Source organism: Schistocerca cancellata, chromosome 12 (genome assembly GCF_023864275.1).
Source record: "Schistocerca cancellata isolate TAMUIC-IGC-003103 chromosome 12, iqSchCanc2.1, whole genome shotgun sequence".
Taxonomy (NCBI): Eukaryota; Metazoa; Arthropoda; class Insecta; order Orthoptera; family Acrididae; genus Schistocerca; species Schistocerca cancellata.
In genome coordinates, this window is record NC_064637.1 from 63,500,580 (window position 1) to 63,528,528 (window position 27,949).

The window sequence follows — 27,949 nt, forward strand, 5'->3', positions numbered from 1 at the left end:
TTATTTTATTTGAGATTTTTATTTTATTTTTTATTTTTTTCATAATAATTTTGTTATTGTCTATGATTTATGTTGGTGTTATATCTGTTTCATTGCCATTTAGCATGTCTGATTTATTACTTTACCCATTTTCTTGATTTATAATGTAGTTGTTGTGCTTTAGGTCTGTTTGTTCATTCAGTAAATTTGTAGGGTTGCTGTATGCATGTGAATATCTCTGTTTCCTCAAGGACGTTCATGAATACTCCCTAATGCATAATATGAAGGATTTCTAGTGCTTCGTTTATAGGTTTTACATCGTGTTTTAATCTTTGTAGATGCAGAAGAAATATGAATGAGTTGTTTTCGCATTCTCTGGTGTGCTCTTTGTATCTAATTTTGAAGTTTGTACTGGTTTGTCCTATGTAGAATCTGTGGTAAGTGTTTCAAGCTGCCTCTGTGGATTTTGCGTTTGAGGCTGCGTGTGTTTTGATTAGCAAAGGCGATGTCAGTTTTGTTGAATAATTTATTAATTTTGTTCAAAATGTTTCCTAGATAAATTGTTGTTACATATGTTGCTTTCTTCTTTTTTGTTGTTTTATTTCCTTCTGAATTGCTTCATCTTCTAGTGACAAATTTATTAATCTGTTAAGCATTGTGTGGAGGAATGCAAGTTTATGGGCTTTCGGATGACACAAGTGTGCATTGTTAATACAGTCTTTTGTGGTGGGCTTTCTGAAAATTTCGAAGCAATGTTTGCTGTTAGTGTTCTTAATAGATCGAGAAAGTTAATTGTTTAGTTAGCTTCGTGTTCTATGGTGAATTTCATTTTGGGGTGTAATTGATTTGGGGCTTTACATATTACGTCGATGTCAGTAAGGTTACCTTCTATAAGCATTAAAGTGTTGTCTATGTGTGTGATTCATTTTCTCGCATATTGGAAGATAGTGGCATTTGAAATATGTAATGACTTCGTGAGTGTAGTTTTTTGTTTATACTTTTCAGTGTATTAATGAAACTGACAAATTGAACTGGAACAGAGTATGTACTGCAAAAAGTGGTATGATACAGGTGGGGACTGGTCCAGTTTGACATGTGGAAGCCTAGCCTGAAATTTTTCACACAGAATAATACCCGAAAGAAAGGCACTGCCAAAATTTTAGCTGCTGAGAGGCACTAGAAGTATTTTTTAAAAAGTTGTAATTACTCATTTTTGCCAAACGAAGAACCGTTAACAACAGTGATTTGTACAGCCCTTCCATCAAACGGGCGATTCGGCTGATGAAGAGGGGCAGCTGTGACGAGAGTGCAGCATTGTGCAGCATATTTGGTGTGCAAGAACGCCAATTTTAAACACCTGAAGGATGAATTTCAGTGGAGTGAATAGAAGCCAACATAAGTGAATGAGAAGCCACAGAAAATTTGCCAGTGTCGAATACCGCTCGCTCGTATTTACGTACGAGTGTTTGCATTAGGTGGAACGGATGATGATGTAGAAAATGAATGTCACCTACGAGCTTTGCAGTACTGGGTTTTGGAACTAATAATCAGCATACAGTGTACTGTATACCTGTAGTTAGAGCCACAGTGTGAAACTTTGATATTCAGAGAGGATTATTTTGCACTGCGAGTACACTGTTCTCAGTAAGTGAGCGAAACAGTGAATGTAAGGAAAAAAGGCAGCTCCAGCTTACCTTAGCATTGGTCCGCACAATTCCAGGGGAAATTTATAAACAGAATACTAATTACCAACGCCAGACTAACCCGTAGGTGTGGTTGTCAGACCCGGCGGTATAGTGGTAAAGTGTGAACACTGAAATTGAGAGGTCACATTATTGATTCCCAGTCAGACTCTAGATTTTTTAGTCTGTGTTTCAATTTAGCCTTCACCTCCTAACAATGTGAAGAGTCACAGAGTGTGTCCCAAATCAAATACGATAGAATACGGTACGCTCACACTCACCTACCATTTCCAACGGAGAGAATTCTCATCACCGGTGCTTGGCACTATTTTTTTTTTTTGATAACTCCCAATTCGTACTGACAGCTAAATTGTCGCAGATATAACTCTTAGAAAGGTTACTAGCAGAGGAAATAAAATCGCGGTAGTGTTTGATCTCACATTAGAGATGACTTCATTAATCGGGACTTTTAACTTGATGAAATGAAGTGTTTCTTGCATGTATTTAATTTTATAAAAGTTCTTGTAGCATAGATCTTATGATAATTTATGAATACTGTACGTTTTGCTAATGATGAAACAGCTCCTTGTTTATAACCTATGGTCATCGCAAAAAAAATGTGATTTGTCTACTGAATTACAAAACTAAACATTTTCCTTACACATTTGGGCACTTCATAATAATTCTAGCTTTATTTAGAGTTGGGGAGGAGTAAGAAATGGCTCTAGCCATTGTTCTGCATGTTGCACTATGTACTGGGCGTACTCAATCGGATTGGTAAAATGTGATGCAAACTGATAATGCACAAATAACTGAAGCTTGAGAATACTGTTCTGCTGATAAACCTGACGTGATAAAGAGCTATTGAAAGTAATGTTGTCGGACAATTTCCAGGGAATGTTTTCCACTATGAATAAATTCTTTACCAGGTGATTGAATCAGAAATAGTTCCAGACAGAATCCACAATATATCAATAGGTTTTTTTTTTTCCTCATCGTCCTCAAAAACAGGTGTCGTTATGTCCGGGCTGAGAGTCTGACAGAAGCACTGAATTATTTTCTGCGAGTGTCAGGAAGCCATTTCGAATGAAATGTTGAAAATCATTTTCTCATTTTTCCAGATTTGATATGATAGTTAAAAGATTTTTGTAACTAAACAGCCAGTTTTCAGTTTTTGGTCCTAAATCATCAAGGTTCCTGAAGACGGATATAAAGCTGGGGAAAGAGTAATGCACTCGTACGTATCACTGACGAATGTGTCATAGCATTTGTTGATTGCACAACCGAGGGCCCCCCCCCCCCTTTTTTTTTTTTTTTTTTTTTTTTTTTTTTTTTTTTTTTTTTTTTTTTTTTTTTTTTTTACTCTGAAATGATTAAGTGTGGTGCTCGTGCTGGTCTTTCACGAAACCCAACTGATTGGCATTGTAAACAACAGTTGCAGGGGTAGCAGCAAGCTTCATCTTCACACTGTGGTGCATTGTCTATCACGAGCAGCCCTAAATTTTTCAAACTTTCTCGAGTTTCATTTTGGCGCATATTTCTTACTTTGTGTCACTCTTTCTTCCACTTACGCAATTCGTATCCAGATTTTACAAAACAAAACTGTCTTTGCACACTGCTTAGCTTGAAGCATTTTCTCCCTTCTTTGTCTAACCAAAAATTAACAGCCATTTCTTTGTCACAGAAAGCCATTGAAATACAGGTTTGATTTGGGGTAGGAAGGTATTCTCGTTCTGGACTCTTTATTGGCACAACTGTTTTCCAAACTGCAGTTCGTGTATGGAATTTTCAGTTATTCCCTATTTGTTCTAAATTTTCCATAGTTTCTAATAAAATGCCAAAGTGATTCGAATGAATGTCCAAGAAACTACCAAATGACACATATGTAGGTCTTAAAGAGTCTTAGGTGATTTCAACTGGTAACAGAGTTCTTCATATTTTGTTTTCACAATATTGAGAACATTCCACATTAATGTGAAACTCTGGAACGTAGACAAAGGCAGATGCTATCAGCAGCCATTTATTACAAGAAAAAAATGAATATTAATTCACTTTTACAGTATTTCAGTTGTTATCTCAAAAATCTACTAATAATTATTGTGGATTTTAAATGAATTACAAATTCAAGTGAGTATTAATTGTGGAGAATAGTGTCTGACAGATGTAAACATGAACTGAAATTTGCATTACAAATGATATTCGGGTTGTTATGTTTTCTGTGTACGGATGTACCATCTACAGAGGCTGTGTGCCTGCCTGTGTAAGCAACAAAGTTCATATATAAATATAATATAAATTTTTTTTTTTACATACGCACAGTTTATTTTTGTATTCCTTTTTGTATTCAATCTCCAGCTGGATTCTTCTTTTCAAATGTTGTTTCCTAATGGCTAAATGAAATGTGCAAAATGCCTACCATTAACACAAGCTCCTAAATGCCACATCTTGGATTGTCTTACTTGCTCCCATATCCCAGATGTCTGCTGAAATCTTCCTCGAACATGTTGTCGAAGAACATCAACATTCACTGTAAGTCCTTTAACGCCCCCAAAAATGAAGGTTGAGTGAAGTTGAGATCAGGAGATGGAGGAGGACAAGATGTTACTGCCCCATTATCTATCTGTTTATCTGGGAAACACCGTGTGCGCGAACCTCACCTCCTTGCGTGTGAAGTGAGACGTCTTCCTGCAAAACATTTAAACGTTTGGTTAAAAATTCACTGTATGATGCTCCAGTCGGCATTCCACAGGAAGTGGGAGGTCCTGCTAATCCCACGTGCAGTCATGCGAGCCTGTGCATTAATGCTAAAATTTTACCTGGTTTCCAAAACTGCATTATGTAAAAAAAAAAGAGATATATTTATTGGCCCCTGATGTATTGATCCATTAGGGATTGTGAAGACAAAATTTAAGATTAATGACAGCATGCACAGACAAATTTGAGCGGTCGTTCTTGCGAGAGGAGGCTATCCTGACACGATACCGTGCTGAGTACCCTCTGCTGTGCATGTCGCATTGTCTTGTAGGGTGTGTATGTAGTTGTAGAATCATTCTGTGTGACCAGTACAGAATCTCAAACATTTTGTAGCAGCATATGCAGAGAGTATACGTTCAATCCTCATCGTGGAACTTTCCCCTTCTGACACTCCTTAGCTCGCTCGGTTCCTGTGTCTCAGCTAACTTGTAACAGTACTTGCAGTGTTTTGTTAACTGATACGATATATTATTGTTGATGCCGGGTTTACTTGCTAGTTCTTGCAACTGTAGCTGTGCTTGGAGTCTCTTGTTAGAGTGGCTCTTCACAAATGTGTATAAGAAACGGATATTAAATGTGTCCATCAGTAAGGGGGGGGGGGGGGAGGGGGGACTAGATGCTAGCAGGTACATTTGACCTGGCAGTATTGGCCTGTATAATAGTATTTCTGTGGGCTCACATACGAGAACTTGTTTGGTACGTAACAGTTTTTTCTACATCAGTAGTCACTTGCTCTAAAGCTCAGTGAATTTAGCACCAAAATGAACCAATAATTTTACATTCCTGTGGGAAGGCTGCGTGAATATATGGTAAAGCAAAGTCTTTCTTGTTTCTTACAGTGTGCTTTCATTAGTACATGAGTTCCTAAAGCTTCTGGTGTTTATTTTATTTATTTGGAACTAGCATTAAATGGAAGCTAACTATTTTTAATAAAAGGTTTTCATTAAAGTTTTATTTCTGAAAGCACAAAAAATTTATAATATTTTAATAAAAGGATTTTAGTAAAGTTATATTCCTGTAAGCAAGGAACATTTGTATAATTTTTATTTATTCGCATTTCAAACAGCAACTACTATAGTTTGCACACCAACCACCACACAGGTTGATCATCAAATGAGTTTGCGACTGCCGTTTACATAAAGCGTATGGAAGATACTTTTAACAATGTTTTTATCTACTGTATTTGGTGTTTGCCAGATATTTGCCTACACGATAAAAACGGGACCTGTAAATTCTGTTATCTAAATTGCATATGTATAGAGGACTGCACACCACTATAATGTACTTAAGCTTATACAACTACAGTCTGTTACGATTTGTATGTGTCTCTCGTTCTAACGTATTCTTATGTTTTTAGCACTGACGATAGCCACACTGTGGTCGAAATGTAGATCTGCAGCAGACAGATTACTAGTGACTGACTGCTGTACTTTTTCTCGACTTTAAATATTTCTGTTCTTTTCAGCGTTACAGGACACCATCTAGAAGCAGATCGAGGAGTGTGACTCCTCCACACTGGAAACAAGCCCAGAACAGAATTATTAAGTACAGTGAGTACGAGGTGAGTGCATGCCGTCAAAAAGGGCAGCCATTTCTATCTGCAGCTGTATCAGAACATTCACATTTCTTACAAACTTTGTGCTACCATTAGTACAATATTTGTTAAATGTCGTGGGATTAGTTGTGCCGATAAAAGGAATCTCATTTGGAAATGTTTGCTCAGTGCTTATTACCCTAATGTGGATGTCAGGAATAGGTTGTAAAGAGAGTCCAGCAGTCGATCTGTTACTTCTGTATCTTGTTACTTTGAGGTGTGACACGTCATTTGTAGAATAAGATTTTCCACACCCTCAATATCTATTGGCCTACAGAAGCTGTTTGTGGGATAATGTAGTCAGTTAGTAGGAAGCACCCCACTTTCGGGAGGTTTTTTGATGATTTGTGCACCTTAGAATTGTACCGATCCTGTGCTGTCGGCGATGTGAGCGGCGTACTGGTGCTTCTACCTAACGGATGTTGACATTTGCCCTGTGGGGCCGTGAGGCAAAGGTATGGAACACACGTGACTTCTATGACACCAAATACATCACAATTGGTCTATGTTCTGTTTTTATTGTTCTGCATCTCATATGAGTGGTCACATGACAGCATCCAGCTGGAATGTAAAGCATCTGTAGTTTATTCATTAAGAGAAGTTAGAATTGCAAATAATAGGAAATAAATGAGTTCAATTTCTCTGAGTGTGTTATTCTAGTGAAATAACACGCATGGAGAAGCTGAACGCAATGTATTTTCTATAAAGTGCAAGTCTAATTTCTCTTAATGAATCAGCTACACGTGCATTACATTCCAGGAAGATGCTGTCACGCATTGGTCTCACACGAGAGTCAGAACAGTAGTATAATAAAAACAGAGTATCAATGCTGTGACGATTTCTTTGGCTCCATACCTTTCCCTCACGACCCCACAGAGCGAACGACACCAAACGGCAGATAGAAGAACCTGTCGGCAGCTCGCATCGCCGATTGCAGAGGATTGGTACGATTCCGATCTGTACAAACTGTCAAAAAACCTCCAGAAAGTGGGGTGCTTCCTACTAACTGATTACGTTATTCCACAAACAGCTTCTGTCGGCCAATGGATATAAAGACTGTGGAACATCCATGAATGACATTTTACACCTCATATTCCCTCACTGAGATGAAAGACTTCTTGCTCATAAACTTAGTTCTAAAAGTTCCACACAATTGCAATGAATATAAATTTTCTAACACTTCTGTAATTTTACAACTCTACAAAATACTAAGGTTGTTTGCAGTTCGTTTCCCTCTAGGACTTTGCATAATGTTTCAGTCAACTCGTCTCATTTTCAACAGTTACTTCCCATCATTACTTTACACAACACAGAGTAACATACAGATCCGGTCCCTATGGGGCTCTCACACAGTTTCCTTTTTCATTACAGTTTTCGTTTATCACAGTACTGTTTCACCTCTGCTCTTACTCTAGCTACATGATCTCTAATTTCCTTAGGTATGGGCATTCCGACATGCACAAACATTTCTATAGGTATCACGATATCTTACACCGGACTATCTATCTTGCTTTCTTTTCTGTATACAGCTGACACCAGTGTACTGTCAAGTTCTCCAGGTCTTGGCAGTGATATTTGTATTATGTTTATTAACTATTTTAAATTACTTCTCTTAATTCATTCATTTGCGTGAAGAGTTGTGTTTGGATTGAAATCAACAATTCATTTAATTATTCTTAACCTCGGATACTTGCTTCCTTAAACCATAGTAGGAATGTACTCATATTTATGAAGTTTAATCAACCTGGTCAATACCACATTACACTAGTCTGGAGAATGCTTCCATAACATCAACATCCTTCTTGTGCACGTTTACACCTCATTCTGAGGGCAGATACTTCTCAGTTATCTTTCGATTTGAGATGTTAGTGTCTCTTTATAACTCCTTCATAAAAGCAGTACAGGTCCATTCTTTTTCAGATGAAGGCGTAAGTCATCCTTTCCGTAGGTCTACTTACCCTTTATCTTCCTAACGTATTGTCTTCGGGCGTACCGCATCATCACTTTTCAATTCCTTTGCGAAGTATCCTACCCTACCCTATCTTCTCCTGATAAGACAACGCTATTCCTTCTGTGTCTTCACTCCAGTGGTCATTACATTGTATACATGGTTGCCTATCTCAAGCCTTGCCTTACATAAATACTTACACCTTTTGACAGCAGAGGTAAAATATGTGTGTTGTATGCTTCTCCTCATGCGATACCTTCTGCCAGTAACTCTATTCCACCTGTTTATCTTGGTCAGTGGTCATCTTATTTCACCCTTTCCCTATTTTGAATCTAACATGTTACAGGTACTTACCGGAATGAATACTAAGTGGTACATGTCTGCAGTTCTTCTGTGTTCCCACTGTTACCATAATTGATGTGTGATGTGTGCACATTCTTTCATCTCCTTTCCCGTCGATGTGCTGTACGAACTCTTTCCCCGACAACATGTGATGTGACTAGCATGTGACACATAATTATCAGTCATAAAATTTTGTCATGTTAGCTGGTATACCTTTTCAATATACATGAGTTACTGCACATTAATTAAAAAAAAAACATTCATAAACAATATGTAACACACAGATTTGAAATGACTCAAAAGTTTTAACTAGTATAAATGTTATCCATATGTATATGAGGTATCATTTTATGAGTGAGTGATTGTGTGTACTCTTGTACACAACATACACACTCTGGTCTGACTTGTGTGTTTCATACAATAGTTGGAACTTTAATAGTGGCAACTATTTCTTTACAGCTCATACAAAATAGATACATGCTTTAAAGTTTTACTGACCTTAAAAGTAGTCAACAGCATTGTGTATAACCTGTTGCCAGCGATGTGGAAGTCGTAGGATACTCTTAGTAGTGGCAGTTGTGTTGACAGTTTGAGCGGCACCGTCTATTGCTCGATGAATTTGTAGCAGTTCTGAAGTGAATGCTGTGAAGAGTTTCCTTCAGTTTAGGAATCAAGTTGAACTTTCAAGGGCTTAAGTCAGGGGAGTGCAGAAGGTGGTATAGCACTTAGCAGCCCCATCAGTCAAACAAATCAGTAACATCTTGCACTGTTCATTTTTGGAACACAACCTAAACCAGCTTAGAGACAGAAGTGATGACACTTTCTGCAGGACCTGATCATCGTTTTGCAGGACAATGCTCAAGCACGTACAGTGCAAGCTGTTACTGATTTGTTTGACTGATGGGGCTGCTAAGTGCTATACCACCTACTGCACTCTCCTGACTTAAGCCCTCGTAAATTCAACTCTATTTCTAAACTGAAGGAAACACTTCACAGCATTTGCTTCAGAACTGCTACAAATTTGTTGGGCAATAGACTGCGCCGCTTGAACTGTCAACACAACTGGCACTGCTAAGAGTATCCTACAACTTCCACATCGCTGGCAATGGGCTGTATACAATGCAGGTGACTTCTTTGAAGGTCAGTAAAACTTTGAAAGACATATCTATTTTGTACGAGCTGTAAACAAATTGTTGCCACTATTAAAGTTCCAGCCCTCGTATATCTAATTGTGGAATAGGATAGTTAAGATAATAACTTTCATAAGATTATAGGATAAAAAAAAGAATCAAAAAGCTGTTTTACATTAAATGAAAGCATAAATAATAGAGCCATTAACTCGGGGCCTGACAGACGTCACCCTGCTGAACTTGCTTAGAAAGCTGGTTTTCCTGAAGATTTAAATTGTTTTATTGTATAAATATTACATAGACCTTTATCTTGGCCTGTTCTTTGTCTACAAGATATACTGCTTTTGGATGTGGTATACTCAGTCTTGTACGGTCCACTCGTCTACCAGTATTTGCTCTTTAATTGTTCCCTAAAGTCTTCCCACAATTTAAAATCCTTGCAATCGACTTTTCCCCATTTTGCAGTGTCCCTGACTAAATAACTGAGTGCAGAATTTATTTTTCCATGCTGCATATATACAGTTTGGCGCTTGAAGTACAGTAATATGTCTGTGCCACGCTTTAACTTCCTACCCTGATAATGAGGGAGGTGCCATATCGGTTAAGACACTGGAGCAAGAATACAGCCAGCCTAAATATCTTAGTACTAGTGTGGGAACTGTTACTCGGCTCCGGTTCCCTGCTCATCCTTGATCAGTCCAATCTGTAATGACGTAGTGATCAGCAGAATGTTAAACTTGGACCATTCTTCTTTATTGCATTGACGTGAAGATAACAAGAGGACACTATTTGTACAGACTGCAATGCTCTTATCACTAAAATTACATATGGTTAGCCATTTCAGTGACTTGATCAACAATTTCAAATTTCATGCACTTGTGTACTCTAGATGGCACGTACATATTCGTCACAGCCCTTCCCCCACCTTTTTTATCCTTACACATCCACTGTATGGCTTATAGTTGGATGCTCAAAGAATTTCATTACCTTACTTCAACAGTGGTACTGTTGAGCCTTCCTTCTTTTTCCCCAGTCCATATTCATCTGCCATTTTTCCTGCTCCTCATTTTCCTTATTCCACATTAGGCCATTAAAATACGCTAATGTGACATACACATTATGCTGCAGGAATAAATGAAGTGAGATTGTCAGAAGAAGAATGTTTAAAGTCTTGATGATGTTGGGAAAATATTCGACACACGTACTAAAAGATTCTTTGGAAATCCGCAAAAGAATGAGGTGGTAGTAATTGCTGTACTTTCTAAAGTATAGCAATTGACAGTGTTCAATAGCAGTCCACAAACTTAGTAACGAAAAATTCTCATCTTCTGCTGAGAGGGTGGTGAATCCGGATTATGTTCCTTGCTTTACTCACTTTTTTCACTTACGTTACACTATTAACATTTGCTTTGCTTTCTCCTTTGAACTCTGGAGTTATTGTGACTGGCAGAGCAGTTAATTGTTGTGTAGGACGACATGAAGTTTTTTAATAGCATAACAGCATATGCAATTTTATTTTGAAAAGAGTTGTTGTTGTTGTTGTTGTTGTTGTGGTCTTCAGTCCAAAAACTGGTTTCATGCAGCTCTCCATGCTCCTCTATCCTGTGCAAACCTATCCATCTCCAAGTAACTACTGCAACCTTCATCCTTCTGAATCTGCTTAGTGTATTCATCTCTTGGTCTCCCTCTATGATTATGACCCCCCCACGCTTCCCTCCAATACTAAACTGGTGATCCCTTTATGCCTCAGAATGTGTCCTACCCACTGATCCCTTCTTCTAGTCAAGTTGTGCCACAAATTCCTCTTCTCCCAATTCTCTCCTCATTAGTAATGTGATCTACCCATCTAATCTTCAGCATTCCTCTGTAGTACCACAAGCTTGTATTTTCTCCTTGTCTAAACTGTTTATTGTCCACATTTCACTTCCATACAGGGCTGATGTTTACTTCTATGCTGGATGTTAAGAAATTTCTCTTCTTCAGAAACACTTTCCTTGCCATTACCAGCCTAAATTTTCTATCCTACCCACTTCAACCATAACCAATTATTTTGCTTCCCAAATAACAAAACTCATATACAACTTTAAGTGTTCCATTTCCTAATCTAATTCCTTCAACATCACCTGATTAAATTTGGCTACATTCCATTACCTTCGTTCCGCTTTTGTTGAGGTTTATCTTATATCTTTCTTTAGACACTGTCCATTCCATTCAGTTGCTCTTCCAACTCCTTTGCTGTCGCTGTCAGAACTACAATGTCATTGGCAAGCTTCCCCCTGGATTTCAATTCCTACTCCATTTTTTTCCCTTTATTGTTTGCTCAAGATACAGGTTCAATAACATTGGGGATAGTCTGCAACCCTGTCTCACTCCCTTCTCAACCACTGCTTCCCTTTCATGCCCCTCGACTCTTATAACTGCCATCTGATTTCTGTACAAATTGTAAATAGCCTTTTGCTCTCTGAATTTTACCTCCTGCCACCTTTAGAATTTGAAGGACAGTATCCCGCTCAACATTATCAAAAGTTTTATCTAAGTCTACAAATGCTATACATGTAGGTTTGCCTTTCCTTAACTTATCTTCTGTGAGAAGTCGTAGGGTTGGTATTGCCTCACATGTTCCTACATTTCTACAGAGTCCAAACTATGCTTCCCTGAGGTGGCTTCTACCAGTTTTTCCATTCTTCTGTAATGGATTTGTGTTGGTATTTTGCGACTGTGACTTATTAAACTGATTGTTCGATAATTTTCAGCACCTGCTTTCTTTGGAATTGGAAATGTTATATTCTTCTTGAAGTCTGAGGGTATTTTGCCAGTCTCAGACATCGTGTTCACCAGATGGAATATTTTTGTCATGCCTGGCTCTCCTAAGGCTATCAGTAACTCTTAACGGAATGTTGTCTACTCCTGGGGCCTTGTTTTGACTTAGGTCTTTCGGTGTTTTATCAAATTTTTCACAAAGTGTCATATCACCCTTACCATCCTCATCTATGTCCTCTTCCATTTCCAAATATTGCCTTTCTTTCTATAGACTCGCTATATACTCCTTCCACCTTTCTGCTTTCCCTTCTTTGTTTAGGACTTGTTTTCTATCTAAGCTGTTGGTATTCATGTAGCTGCTTCTCTTTTCTCCAAATGTCTCTTTAATTTTCCTGTAGGCAGCCTCTAGTGATGTATGCTGCTACATCCTGACATTCTTCCTCTAGCCATTCTTGCTTAGCCGTTTTACACTTCTTGTTAATCTGATTTTTTAGATGTTTATATTCCCTTTTGCCTGCTCGATTTATTGAATTTTTATATTTCCTCCTCTCATTGATTAAATTCATTATCCCTTGTGTTGCCCAAGTATTTCTACTAACCTCGTCTTTTTACCTACTTGATCCTCTGCTGTCTTCACTATTTCATCTCTCAGAACTATCCATTCTTCTTCTACTGTATTCCTTTCCCCTGTCCTTGTCAGTAGCTCCCTAATGTTCCCTCTGAAAGTCTCTACAACCTCCGGTTCTTACAGATTATCCAGGTCCCATCTTAAATTCCTGCCTTCCTGCAGTTTCTTCAGTTTTAATCCACAATTCATAACCAGTAAATTGTGGTAAGTCCACATCTGCCCCTGGAAATGTTTTAAAATTTAAAACTTGGTTCTAAAATGTGGCTTACCATTATATAATCAATATGAAACCTTCCGGTGTCTCCAGGTGTCATGTACAACCTTCTTTCATGATTCTTAAACCAAGTGTTAGTGATGATTAAGTTATGCTCTGTGCAGAATTCTACCAGACGGCTTCCTCTTTCATTCCTTACCACCAGTCCATATTCATCTGCAATTTTTCCTGTTTCTCATTTTCCTTCTGTCGAATTCCAGTCCCCCATGACTACTAAATTTTCTTCTCTCTTAGCTATCTGTATAATTTATTTGATCTCATCACACATTTCCTTAGTCTCGTCCTCATTTGCAGGTCTAGTTGGCATATAAACTTGTACTACTGTGGTGGGTGTGGGTTTCATGTCTACCTTGGGTACTATGATGTATTCATTGTGCTGTTCGCAGTAGCTTATCTGCATTCCTATTTTTTAAATGTATTATGAAACCTAATCGTGCATTACCCCTACTTGATTTTGTATTTCTAATACTGTATTCACCTGACCAGAAGTCCTGTTCATCCTGCCATTGAACTTCAGTAGTTCCCACTATATCTAACTTTAGCCTATCCATTTCCCTTTTTAAATTTTCTAACCTACCTGCCCAATTAAAGGATTTGACATTCCGTACTCCGATCTGTAGAATGTCACTTTTGTTTCTCTCGATAACGACATCTTCCTGAGTAGTCCCCAGCCAGAGATCCAAATGGGGGACTATTAGGAATATTTTACCCAAGAGGATGTCGTCATCATTTAATCATACAGTAGAGCTGCATGCCCTCGGAAAAAATACGACAGTAGTTTCCCCTTGCTTTCAGCCGTTCGCAGTACTAGCACAGCAAGGCCATTTTGGTTGACGTTACAGGACCGGGAGTCAACCATCTAGACTGTTGCCCCTGCAACTGCTGAAAAGGCTACTGCCCCTCTTCAGGAGCTGCACATTTGTCTGGCCTCTCAACAGATTCCCTTCCATTGTGGTTGTATGGCCATCTGTATCTCAGAGGCACACGAGGCTTTCCACCAATGGCAAGGTCCGTGGTTCATGGGGTGGGGGGACATCTTACACTCCTATTAATATACACTCATGTTCGGGGACGGGGGGGTGGGTGGGTGGGTGGGGGCAGAATATCTTGAACAAATGGAGGTAAGGACTTAAATATTTACAGGACATGTACATTAGTATGTTCTGCCAAAATGATTAGTGTTTGAACCATGTTGGCCCTTGGGTTGAAAGTGAACATAGATACTGTGGCACAAAAACACCTACTAGTAAAATATGCCTGTGGCTCTCGTTGTCACTATAAACCTAAGGCAATGGATCAGTCGTGACTTCAGCAGACATACAGGATGCCTCACAAATGTATGCATGAAACGTACCATCAAATCATTGAGTTTGAAAGAGGGCACATTATTGGCACGAGGGCATATGACAGATCCATATGGAAACTTGCTGCTTGTGGGGGATAAAGTGTTTTTGCAGTGCAACAAGTGCGCAGAACATTTCAGGGAAGGCCGTAGAACACTACGACATGGGTCAGTTCGCACCACCTAGACCAACTACCGAGAAGATCGACACCTCGTCCAGATGGCATCGCAGGACGGGTGACAGTCCGTTGCCGTTTATTACAGCACGGGTTACATGCGCATTGTCCACTTCTCTGCCTACCTTTGACAAATGTGCTGAAACGTGCTAGACAGCAATGGAGTACTGAACGATGTCACTGGGGAGTGGAATGGCATCAAATAGCATTTCTGGACGAATCCATATTCTATTTGTTCGAAAATGATGGCCACATTTTGGTTCACCACTGACGGGGAGCGACATCACAGTGACTGCATTCACACAAGACATACAGCGGCAACTCCATGTCTTATGGTGTGGGGTGCTATTGGGTACAACTACAAATTACAGTTGGTGCATGACCAGGACAGTGACCAGTGTGGCTTAAGCAAATGACATCCTGTGACCCGTATCCGTATTCTTTCTGTACAACAACCCAGATACCGTTTTCCAGCCAGACAGTACACAGACACATGCACAAACATGTGCTTTCTTGGTGGTGTTACAGGATGTCAGCCTTTTGCCCTGCCCCCCCCCCCCCCTCCTTCCCATCACCAGACATGTCACCAATCGAAAATTTGTGGAATATGGTGAAATGGCAGCTGCAGTGCTGTGCCCAATGCCAACCACAACAGATGATCTTTGGAAACCAATGAATGCAGCATGGGTGGCTGTCCCACAAGATGCCATTCACACCTTATACGCATTGATACACTCACGTGTGGAACAAGTTATCAGGGCCCCTGGTGGACCTGAGCCTACTAGGCAACAGGACACATGCTGAACCGAGGTGACTGACTGAAATGCTAATCATTTCTGCAGAACATACTAATGTACATGTCCTGTGAAAATGAACATCATATCTCTAGTCATTCAAGGAGTTCTGTTTTTTTTTCCTGAACATGAGTGTATTTCAGAAGTGACAAATTTAAGGATTGCCCACATAATTAAAATATTTGTAAATGTTTAAATATTTGGAATTGTTCAATTGTTGCTATTAAGCTTCACAAATACTATAAAGAAATGAGCACATAATTTAATTTTATTTGTAGTTGTGAAGCTGTGACTGAGTCACATTTATACAAAGGAGGGGAAAAGTTTCTGCCTTAAGATGATCTGCATTCCACACTTTAAAAAGTGCAATGTATTTTTTGAATCCTGAAGGCCACATTTAGATGCTTATCGTCACTGTCGTTATTATTTCCACATAGCAATCCTGGTCAGTTAATCGTATTATTAATTGTACGGCTCAAAGTGAGGGTAATTGACACAGTAAACTGAAGATGGTGCACATTTTGTAGGTTTTTTACATGAGTCAACTATTTAAGTAGCTGTGTGCGAGACAAAAATATAAAATGGCTGAAAGTGGAACCAGGGCAATGGGAATGTCTGCATATCAATAATGGCACATCAGTGTTGAACATTTAAGGTGGGCCTGCAGGTCTTGAAATAGACCTTGGTTTTTAATAAGAACCACAATTTGTGACTTAGGTTGAAAGTTTTTCTTTGATATTTAATGAATAACTCTTTTGGATTTAAAAGTAGGTCTTCAAACCATAAGAGGCATTGTCAGTTAAGTAAAACGTTTGCTGAAGTTATATTTCACTGCCCAGCCTCTGAACTCCTTTCCTCAGAGGTGTTCCTTAATTTCTGAAACTGTCATTTACAGGAGGCTTAAAACTTCACAGACCATCTCTGGCGACAGCCTGTGTTAGATTCATCAACTTTATTGTAAAACTACCATTACAGTGGAGCTCGGCAAAAGACTTTTTTCATGCATGATCCCAACCTCACTCTTTAAATTCTGTCTGACAGACATCAAAATTGGTGTAGTGAATGGCTGTTCAAATTCCCAATTTTCCTTAGTTGGTTAAAGTTCCTTTTAGAAGGCACAGTCGATTTCCTTCTCCAAATCAATCTCGGACACTGTCGTGGTGTCAAACAGTAATCTTCCTTCCTTTTTTTTATATCTGAATTTTTCCATAGATTATCAATACTCCATTTACAGGGGAATCACAATCTCCACAATTACAATATTTGACTGAAGTTACAAATAACTGTGATAGATATTCAGTTTGTCTGTTTTCAGAAAATGGAGCAAGAACGTAAGAAACGTGAGGAGGAGATCAAGCGACGTGAGGAAGAGAGGCGTAAGAGGCACATGGAGCGAGAACAGAAAATGATGGAGGAGGAAGAGGAAGCAGGGGCTAGGAAGGTCCCATCGGCAGCAGCCTTCAGGTGCTCACAGAGAACAGTCTGGAATGTTTAGCACAAATGTCAGATATAAGCTTTCCATCGTATTACATTTGTCTTGCCTTCATACTATATGTACTAAGAAGAAAGGTTGCTTTGCAGTTAACGAAAAAATTGCTCAGCCTGTTAGCGAAGACTGTATTTCTTTAGATGTAATTTCCTGACCCGTACATGGTAAAACAATTGTTACACTAACAGCAGTAGCATTCTTATTTTGCTTCCTCTGTGGTACTTTCGCTCTGTGTATCTTGGTGGTAATGTAAGAATACCTTTCAGAAATCTGGGAAGGTGCACAGTATCTGACGAATGGACAGATAGTGAGAGGAAATAGTTACACGAGAGCAGATGTTCTTGAACTTTTTCCGATTCTTTGAAATGAGGTGGTGGTTGGTGTGGTAAAAAGGAAAGTGAGTATATGTGAACAGTTTCTCCTCACCATGTGTAATTTGTGTGAAAGGATGTCTAAAATAATGGCAAGGTCTTCTAAATCATTTGAGGCTGCTCAGGGGAGCAGGAATATTGCAGGAAGTTAGCAATAAGTGTAGAAGACCCTGCAACAGGAGAAATGACACACATCCCCGGTTGCAGAAATGGTTCAGTAAGAGCTGCAGTAATGGGTGTCAAGTTCGCACAGTCTTGGGAGAGTTCTTAGATGAGCGAGTGTCTTAAGTATGTGACATCTGTAAACGACACAGGTTGTATGCTTACCACACTTACTTCCAGCTTGAATCAGCAGTACTGGCTGAAAACATTAAAACCAAATTGTTTTGAATGTAACTAGTGATGTGCACTACTGACTGTAAGGGCAAATGGAGTAGCACATAATTTCATGAAGCCTCTTGCATTCTGTGAGCAGACTCAGTACGGAGTAAAAGTAGTGGCCACATCTCGGGAAGAAAAGAAAATCCGGGACTTGAAGGTAACAAAGTCCATATTGTACGTTCTGCTCAGAAAGGCATACAGTTTTATTATAAGCTCTGAATGCTACAAATGTGACTGAATAGTACAAATAACATAGCTAGACATTGGCATTTCTGGCACATAAGCTGCTTTTATGGTAATATAGTTTTCTGTTCCTTTGTGGGTGGATTGTGGTGAGCTCCAAAACCATCGGAATGCTAGATTTCAGTGGCTGCCCTCAAACTCTGCCATCAGGGTGAATGCCAACCTCGATAACTCTTCCACTAGCTGCTATGCAGATACCTGCAGGATACAAACAACCACCATTGCCAGTTGTAGCACAGACAGTTGTCCCTGTTACAACTCTCTCTCTCTCTCTCTCTCTCTCTCTCTCTCTCTCTCTCCCTCCCTCCCTCCCTCCCTCCCTCCCTCCCCCCCCCTCTCTCCCCCCTCCCTCCTCCCTCCCTCCCTCCCCCCTCTCTCCCCCCTCCCTCCCTCCCTCCCTCTCTCCTCCCTCCCTCTCTCCCTCCCCCCTCCCTCTCTCCCTCCCTCCCTCTCACTTTTTTTTAAATAGTGATATCATCAAGCAATAGAGCTCGTACAGTTGTACATTTCACAATACTAATCTGTAACAATCTATTCACTTGGCTTGGCTGTTATTCTATACAGGCTATTTCATAATTTCTTCCTAGAAAGGTAGGTGTTTGTCAGGCAGATAACGGAGATTTTCAAAGTCCCGATTGTATTAGGCTTCATTGGAAACATTCCTGATGCACAAGCTAGTTTTCTAGCGCTTTCAACGTGTTGCGGAGGAATCTCAGACGGAATATCTGACTAATCAGTCCATTGTTGTAGAAATTGTAATAGAACCCTTTCTTGTGTTATCAAAACCAGAATGTGGAAAGCTATTGATAAACTTTCCTTCATCTTCAATACTTCTGTAAAATGGCTGTTGTCATCACTTGAAGTCTTGTATTTCAGTAGCGGCAATCCCTCAAGGAGAAATTTGTGTGTTTAGAACTTGTAAGAATCACTTCTTTGGCACCATGCACAGTAAACAGTCTGCCCAGTTTCCTTAGTTTCCTTTTTTTTAATGCCAAAATCTCTATCAGAGGGTAAAAAACTGCCTTCTCATTGGAAATTGTCAAATTTCCCACAGTCACTTAATACAACAGAAATATGCTGAGGATGTGATTCTTATTCTGAGCTTAGCAGTTGTCTGAGATTAGACCAAGTTTTATGTATTCTTCTGCTGTACTCTTGGAAGCATTCATCGTATTACAAGAATATTCGGCAAACTCTACTGTCGACCCATATTGTAATGCACATTTAACTTTGTGGATAATAAAGACAACAGTCAAAACAGTTACAGCACATTGTTTTTTTTTCTGAACAGTACTGATAACACTCTATAGGGTTGCGAACATTTGCAGCATCGTCAGTGCTATCAAAGTTTAGTTTTCAAAAGGGCACGAGTTAACGACAGATACCTCTTTACTTTTGAAAGGGCACAAGTTGTGGACAGATGGCCCTATAAAAACACCATTGTTTTTCAGAATCCTACAGAATGTTGTACCCACTAATGGACCGATATCCTTTTAGTGCCAGTTTGTGCTGTTACAAATGTCATACCTGAACCAATAGCAAACTCTATCACGAAATTATGGACTGATCCCCATTTAAAAATATGATCAGTTTTCCTACACAGTAGACAATTTGAAAGTTGTCTTTTCCTACCTTTATTTTTCTTAATAAATGTATTTGTGTGGGAAGTCTCACGTAACTTGTTTCCAATCCTACCTTCAATCAAAATAGCCTCGAGGCTTAGTATTGTCTGCACACTCCGAGAAGATCCTCGACACAGTGCAGCTGGGAGCAGGCAGATCGACAGAAATTGGAAGGATATCGGCCGGTATCAGTTGGTTTCTGGCCACTACCAATTTTAGCCATCAGACAATATTATGTTGAGATGACGAAGTCTAGCAAATGAGAAGTGACATGCCAAGCCGACAGTTGCCAAAATGTCATATGTAGTTGAGTTTGAACTGTTTTAAACATATTATTTTTCTATCACTTATCTGATCCTTTGCTGACACGAGTACACACTTTCAGTTGTCGGGAGCATTTATCGCAAATCAAACTTTATAGTATTTATGTATTTGTCACTAAGTTGCTTATTTATGTGCAGGCGAGAAGACAGAAAAGGGACTGCTTCAGATGAAGAAAGCCACACGCCTCCCCTGTCACAGCGGCGACGGCGGGATCCTCCATCGGAGCCGGAAGAAGGAGAGGTTGTAGCGGACGACGAGGGCCCGGCGGCTCCGGATGAGGCTAACAGCGAGGTCCGCAATGGCACGTCACCGTCTCGGCAGACGAGCAGCAGGGAAATGCGTACTGCTGGGCCTGTCGACTACAATGCCCTGGACTACGACGAGGGTGCAGGTTCTGAAGAGGAAGGCCAGAAGCGGCTCTCTTCTGTTGCGAGTAGCGTGAAGACTTCCGAGAAACCAAAGGAGTCTGCAGAAAGTAAGTGGAGTTGTTTTACATTTTTATTAGTGTTCAGTGAAAATGGAACCCTTATAGAGTAACTTTATTTTCTTTCAGTTAAGAATCCATTATGTCAGGTATGAGTAGATGTATCAAGTTGAAAATCGAAAGATATGACGATTTATGTCACACAATTTTAATGCTCACCGACTCACTCATCAAAAGCCATAGGGTTCTTCCTATTGACTTAAAATTGTGAAATTTTGCTAGAAGCAAGGTTTCACAGCACAAGTAAGGGGGAAAAATCCAAAAATTTAATTTGTAATTAAATCACACAAGAAAAACATTTTTTTGTCTTTAGTTATCCAACTGTCTGCAGCTTGTTAGGACCCCTTTCTCTCAAGAATAAATTGACATATCAAGTTGCAATTTGTCGTGTATTAAGGTCTACGGTGTAATAAATTTAAGGTTCTATGTCTATGCCATCAAGATGTACAGCTGTTTGTCACATATTTTGATATTTTGCAGTATCATTATCAATAACAGGTTCAAATGGCTCTAAGCACTATGGGACTTAACTTCTGTGGTCATCAGACCCCTGTAACTTAGAACTACTTAAACCTAACTAACCTAAGAACATCACACACATCCATGCCCAAGGCAGGATTCGAACCTGCGACCGTAGCAGTTGCGCGGTTCCGGACTGAGTGCCTGAACCGCTAGACCACCGCGGCCGGCATCAGTAACAGGCAGAAACTGTCAAGAGTCTACATTCTCAGGATTTGTGAACTATCTGTATACATAATAACTTTGTACAGAACCTTCGGTGTGCAAGTCCTACTAGCACTTACACGGATTTTTCGGTTTATTGCCAGATTTATTTCAGGTCGCTGTGAGATCTTAGGACGTCAGTCTTGCATACCAGTTGGATAATTTTGCTGTCTCAAAAATTTTAATAATGCTGAAGGGTAGTTGTCTATTCTTGGGGCCTCATTTTCAAAGGTCTTTCAGTGCTTTATCAAGTTCTTCTTGCACATCTGATTTCAATTATTGAGTCTTCCTTTCCGTAACATTACATTTAAGTTACATTCTTCTGTCTAGTCCTTTCAGCATCCAGTGTTCCCTCTTTCGTTTAGTTATGAATTCTCAATATTAATCCAAGCACCTCTCTATCCTCTATAATTTTCCTACAGATGACATCTGTCTTCCTGATGAATCATACAGCTTTGGATTTCTTCTCCAGCCATTCCCACTTTGTTGTTTGTGCTCTCTGTGTCATTTTTTGTGTCTGTATTCCTTTTTGCATGCTTCATTTTCATATTTTCTCCTTTTGCCAATTAAATTCAGTATTGGTTGTGGTATCAGATTTCTCTAGGCCTCATTATTTTGTGCACACACACTACTGCATTCATTATTCTCACAGCTACCCATTAGTCTTCAGTTGACTCCTGTCGCCTGTTTGCCAGTCATTGTCTAACCCTCTCCGTGAAACTGTCAACAATAAGTGTTTCTAAGTTTTAATCTGTAGTTCATGATCAATAAATTATGGTCAGCCATCATTCATTGTTAGTATGTTTTTAAGTTTAAAGTTTGATGTGGAATTCCCTATTTGACCGTTATATAAACTATCTGAAGTCCTTTGGTACCTCTTGGTCTGTTTCATATATACAACTTACTTTATTGATTCGTCAAAGAAGTGTTAGTAATGATTAAATTGCACTCTGTGCAAAATTCAACCAGATTGCTTCTCTTTTCATTCCTTCCTTTCAGTCCACATACTCCTATTATTTTTACTTATCTTATTTTGTGTACAATATAATTCGTGATTGACACATTGAATTTTTCATCCTTTGTAACAAACTAAATAATTTATTTTATCTCATCATCCATTGTATCAACGTCTTTGCAGCAGAGCTAGTGGGCATATAAACTAGTACTGTTGTGTTGGTTGTTACCTTTTTTATCTGACTTGGCTACAATAATGTGTTTTCTGTGCTGTTCATAATAGCTAATCTGCATTCCTGTTTTCTCGTTGACAATTAATCCTACTGCTGGATTGGTGCTCATTGATTTTGTGTTCACAGCTGTACTCAAGTTACTAGGAGTTCTGTTCTTCCTGTCACTGCATTTCACTATTTCCCATTACATCCAACTTAAACATTTCCATTTTCCTTTCCCTTTTTAAATTCTCTCAACTACTACCCTGATAATGATATTTAAAGTCCCACACTCGGACACATAGAATGCCAGATTTATTTTTTGTGACATTGTCCTGAGCAGTGCTCACCTAGAGATCCAAATGACAGGAATATTTTACTTTCGGAATATTTTACCCAAACATATGCCTTCAGCTTGTACCCATATAGTAAAGCTGCACATCTGTGGAAGATATAATGTTGTAGTTTTCCCTTGGTTTTAGCCATTTGCAGTACCTACATACTGAAGCAATTTTGGCTAATGGTACAAGTCAGTCATTCCTCTATGGTACGAGTCAGTCATACCTCTTTAGGAACCACAAATTCGTGCTGCCTCTTCACAGATATCCCTCTGTACAGGTGTCAGTATTGTCTAGTCATGCGAACTGCATAAGTAAGTCTCGTACGGTATAGATTATTCTGTGTTATAGCTTTGAGCTCCATTTTTCATATATTGTAAAATTGCCACTCGTTAATAAAACCTAGTGTAGGTTTGCTTCCTTCTTCGAAATTACCCACCTTGCAATTCTACATGGTTGGCTCACAACCAAGACATAGGGATGAAGACTTCAGAGGGGTAACAGCAGCAATCCCACCTACAGCACTACTGCTGTGCATGTGTCCGAATTAAAAAAAGGTATTGCAGAGAATGCAAAAACACTTATTGTGAAGGCATAACATTTTTAGGTCTTCACTTTGTAGTGTTTTTATCACTTACACTACTGGGAAGAGCGCCAGGCTCGCTGGCGTGGGGTGAAACACTTTCCCTGTTGCCTGGTCTGTACTAGCATGGACGGGGGCACATTCACTTCCACAACCCCGTTACTTTTTTGTGGAAAATATCGAAGAAAAGTTCAGTGAAGTGGAGTCTCCAGTAAGATGCGGTCAGGTCGCCTGCTGATCAAAACTCCTTCTGCCACCCAGTCTGCAGCTCTTTGTCTTTGTGGTCATCTTGGCAACATCTTGGTGTCCTTAGCACCTCACCAGTCTTTCAGTGTGGTCCAGGGAGTCATTTTCCATAGGTTCCTCGATGTTCAAACTGAAGAGGAACTCCGGGTCAATCTGGAACGACGGAGTGGTCTTTCTTCGGCATGCGCAGAAAGGTCGTAGGGACAATCACACTGATAGTGGCACCTTTAGTCTGGCTTTAGAGCGAGATGCCCTCCCAGAGAAGGTTAAAGTTGTGTGTCATCGGTATGATGTGAAGCAATTTGTCCTGCTACTCGTGAGGTGCTTTTGGTGCTTGCTTTTCAGGCCAGTGTTCTTCCTGATGATGTATGGCAGACACTCTACGTGATGACCGTGGACATCCACTCCATGGGATGATGCCCTGTGTCCTGCCACCCGTGTGTGTAAATTATCTTGACTGTCAATCTCCATGCTGACCAGCTTGCCCCACTTATAAGAAAGGAAAGAAGATACAAAGATACAAGAGTATAAGTCCACGGATCGTTTATCTTACATTGAGGCTTGTCAGAAATTTGACTTCTACTTTTGCCACTGTTAGTCCTTTCTCCCTCCTCTCTCTTCCTTACCCCAGTCCTGTCCCCCCTCTCATCTCCCCCTCCCCTGTGGTTCTCACGCCCTCCCTTCCATGTGCCAGTCCACCTACCCAGCTGATGAAGTGCTCCCCTTCTTCAGAGCCAGTCGGCGATGGGGCTCCCTCCCAGAATCCCTCCTCCAGCACCACTCTGGCTGGAGGCCTACTTCCACAACTTGGCCACAGGGCACACATTTGTGCATCCCAAGGTCACTTGCTGTCTTTTGCTTCCGGACCTTGCAGAAGCCTGCTCTCCCTCTGTGCACTGACCTCCTAAACTTACGAAAGAGGAGGAGGAGGAGGAGGAGAAGAAGAAGAAGAAACACAAGTTATAGGACAAGGCACCCCTAGCTCTTGTGGAGGTGCCACCTCTCCCATCACAACCTGAGTATGACATCTTATTTATGGATGTCACCCCGTTGTCGTTGACGGATGGTGACCCGATGGCATTATTGGCTCCAGTCCGTTCGGCTTGCATTGGGACACATGTTCTGTGATTATTCAATGGAACTGTAATAGATACTACTATTATCTCAGTACTGTATACTGACATGAATAAATGTACATACACTGTTGTAACTTTTGGGAATAGTAGTTGTATTCTAGGGCAGGAGAGAGGAATAGAAGTGGAAGGGAGAAAAGGGGGGAGGGGCTCATCTGGGCTGAGTGAGCTACACTTCCCTCTTGTCTGCCATAGGAAAGTACTACTATTCCCAAAAGCTATGTGACAATATTTGTACTTTCATACATGTCAGCAGGCAGCACCATCCACACAGTTATGCCTCATGACACACACACACACACACTCTCTCTCTCTCTCTCTCTCTCTCTCTCTCTCTCTCTCTCTCTCTCTCTCTCTCTCTCTCCTTTAACATTTCTGACATCAAATGTTTATACTAAACGTGTCAATTAAAAACTGTACTGTTTTTCTTCAGGTGATATCATCAAGACAAAGGCTGAAAGGAAAACGGAAAAGGCGTCTCTTTCTGAAACAAAAGGTGTGAGTAAAAGTTTGCCTGCCCAGGATAATTTGAAACGATCTTCAAAAGTCCCACAGGATACGGAATCGAAGAAAACGAAAGAGAGTAGTGGAGACCGTGACGATTCTCACAACAGGTCAGTTCCTGCGCACGTGGAACGTCATCATAAGAGCCAGAGAGAAAAGGAAAAAGACAGAGACAGGGAAAAGGAGAAGAAGGACAAGGAGGGTGGTAAAGACAGGATAAAGCAGAGAGAGAAGGAGAAAGAGAGAGAACGCGAAGACAGAGAGAAGTCGAGAGAGAAGCACAGGGAAAAGGATGAAGAAAAGAGGAGGAGAGAGAGAGAGAAGGGGGAGAAAGAGCGAGAGAGGAAGTCGAGGCGGTCCCGTTCGAGGTCTCACCACCGTCGCGGGGGATCTCCGCAGTCGAGGAGGAGAGATAGTGACCGCAGTAGACACGGCCACGAGAGGGACAGGGAAAAGAAAGAGAAGGACAGAGAGAGGGAGAAAGATAAGGTGAAGGAGAGGAGGCCAGAAAAGCAGATAAAGGAAGAGAAGCAGATAAAGGAAGAAAAACAGATAAAGGAAGAGAAGCCGCAGGTTGCGAAGGACGCCGGAACAAACTCGGAGGGCGGAAACCGGGACAGAGGCAAGCGGTCGGAGCGGGAGCTGTCGAAGGAGGGGGTGCGTCCCGTGGTGGTGACACCGACCCTGGCAAAGGCGTCCACGGCCGAGAAGGGTCCGGCGAAAGCTGGACGGGGAAGTGCGGCTGCCAGGAGCCGCAAGCGCTCCAGCAGTTCCAGCAGCAGTAGCTCCAGCAGCAGCTCCAGCAGCTCGAGCAGCAGTGGCAGCAGCAGCTCGTCATCATCGTCCGGTCCGTCTTCTTCGGGCTCGGACTCCAAGCGGGCTGCACGGGCCTCCCGCAAGAAGTAGTGCGGCACCTGTGTGAGTTTGCCGTCAGATGACTGTATCTGAATGTGTGGGACAGTTTTTCAGTTTGTCATTTTTCTTTTTTTACCACTAATGTTTACGGTGGCATTCTATTGACACGAGACAGCGACTGGACTAGAGCTTGTCGGCACCTATGGAAAAAATGTTGGCTCTGAGGAAAGTGTCCACTTAGAGGTACATTTCTTATATGAATCTTAGGTAAGAGAGGAAAGACGAGATACTTAACATGTTGAGAAAAAATTGTGCTCTGCGAACACCTGACACTATCGTCTGGGATGTGCTTCTGCCCCTTTAATTAATAGAGTTGCCTATTTCCGTAGCGTCGTACGAGATTCGATTCCAAGTGTCTCTCTTGAAAATGGTAAAAAAAATGGGAGTCCGTAGAAAGTTTGACAAAACATGATGTACCGTGTGAACTGTTCAGCATTGCAGTATGTATTTCAGCTGACTGCTTGATAAGTATTGCAAATCAACTAAGCAGATGTTTGTTTCTACAGACCAATTTAAAAGTTTCAGCTAGACGTAGCTTTAAATTTGACACTTTCCAGTGGCATTTTAGATATACTTCTAGCTAAATATTGAGGATGTGACTAGATTTGAAAACTTTTGAGGCTAACATACCACATGGAAAAAGGAGGGATTAGACTCCGTGTATGCGTTTCATTTGTATGCTTGACACAATCGAGCTCTCGAAAATATTTTAATCGAATGTATTGGTTCTTAATCTTGGAAAACTAAAACCATTCAGTCATTTACCTCCATGCTGCACTAAATATTTAGCGGTATGCGGCACTAGTGTACTTTCTGGCTTAGAGTGTATCTCCCATTACTTTTTCTATAGAGTCAAATACCGGGTGTCGCACATTTTTAGTGAGACTATGATCTTACTCATTTCAAGAGATGACATAGCAGTATGATGAGAATCTGAGGTACAAATTCCTAAGTACCCCATGTTTCATTTCATTCCTGTAACTTAGTTCACAAGTGACATCTAACACTCTGAAAGTTCTCCATAGTATCAAGTGGATTTTATTTTTTGGGTTTTGATATGTACATCCAACACAGTACAAAAATATCCACAAGCAGTTATCTGGTAACAGTGTGTAGTGTAAGATCTGAAAGAAAGAATGAATTGCCTTTTAAGTGCAGTACCATAAAGGGATGTTTGTTTGATTTATATATTTATACTGTACTCTTGTTGCTAGCATTCTTCAAAGTGTCATTCGTAAATAAACCAGAGTGTGCAGATTCACTATCTTGTTATGACAAGGTGACAGTTTATAACAATCATTAGCTCTAAAGACTGTTGTGTACTGTTGTTTTGAATTATGGCTATAGTTTGGAAGCAACAGTGTGCATAACAAGAATACAGTTTAAAGTGTCGTGATTGGAATATGTGCACATAATTGTAGAAATCTTGGAACTCCGTCTCATAGTTTGCAAACAATTTGAAGTGCTCTTAGAATTTTTAAACTAGCTAGTAATTTGTGAAACAGAGACAAGTTTTTCAATAGTTTTAAATTTGTCTGATTTGCCCTAAATATTTCTGTTGAGTGAAACATTTGATAATGTGCAATATGTTGTCTCAATAAACTGAAGCTCCCAAATTGTTGTGTTGTCAGAAGTACATCTTATTTTGCTTGCCAGATATGTAGTCGATTGTGTTTTAAACATTTACATGGATATACCAGTTGTAAAGTTTCATGCCTGTATGTTATAATCTTAACCATTTTCCCAATCACAGTTTCTTCTCTAATGCGCTACTTCTGTTACAATTCTCTCTCAAAATTTAACAGTACATACGCAGATAGCGTTCAACAAATATTGCAGTTAGCGTAAGTTACCTAAAGTCTTGCAACACAATTCTTCTCCTTCCCCTCTCCTGCTATCCCCTTTGGAAAAGATTTGAATATATCTGACATCAGTAAAATACACAATATTTTAGCTATTATAATACAGTTGCAGATAACTGAATGCCTTAGTGTAACTCACTCTATTTTTAGAAATGCGTATGT

General features: G+C 40.1%; 1 protein-coding gene across 2 annotated transcripts in view; it reads left to right on the plus strand.

Annotated features, from left to right (window-relative positions):
- Positions 1 to 26,597, plus strand: part of LOC126109606 (peptidyl-prolyl cis-trans isomerase G) — a 61,760-nt gene extending 35,163 nt beyond the window's left edge. For both annotated transcript variants that reach the window (XM_049914649.1, XM_049914650.1), the window contains 4 exons: positions 5,881 to 5,976; positions 16,719 to 16,867; positions 19,971 to 20,308; positions 24,940 to 26,597. In XM_049914649.1, the coding sequence (XP_049770606.1) occupies positions 5,881 to 5,976; positions 16,719 to 16,867; positions 19,971 to 20,308; positions 24,940 to 25,916 (1,560 nt within the window). In that variant the 3' untranslated portion in view covers positions 25,917 to 26,597. The remainder of the gene's footprint in view (positions 1 to 5,880; positions 5,977 to 16,718; positions 16,868 to 19,970; positions 20,309 to 24,939) is intronic.
- Positions 26,598 to 27,949: the final 1,352 nt, after the last annotated feature.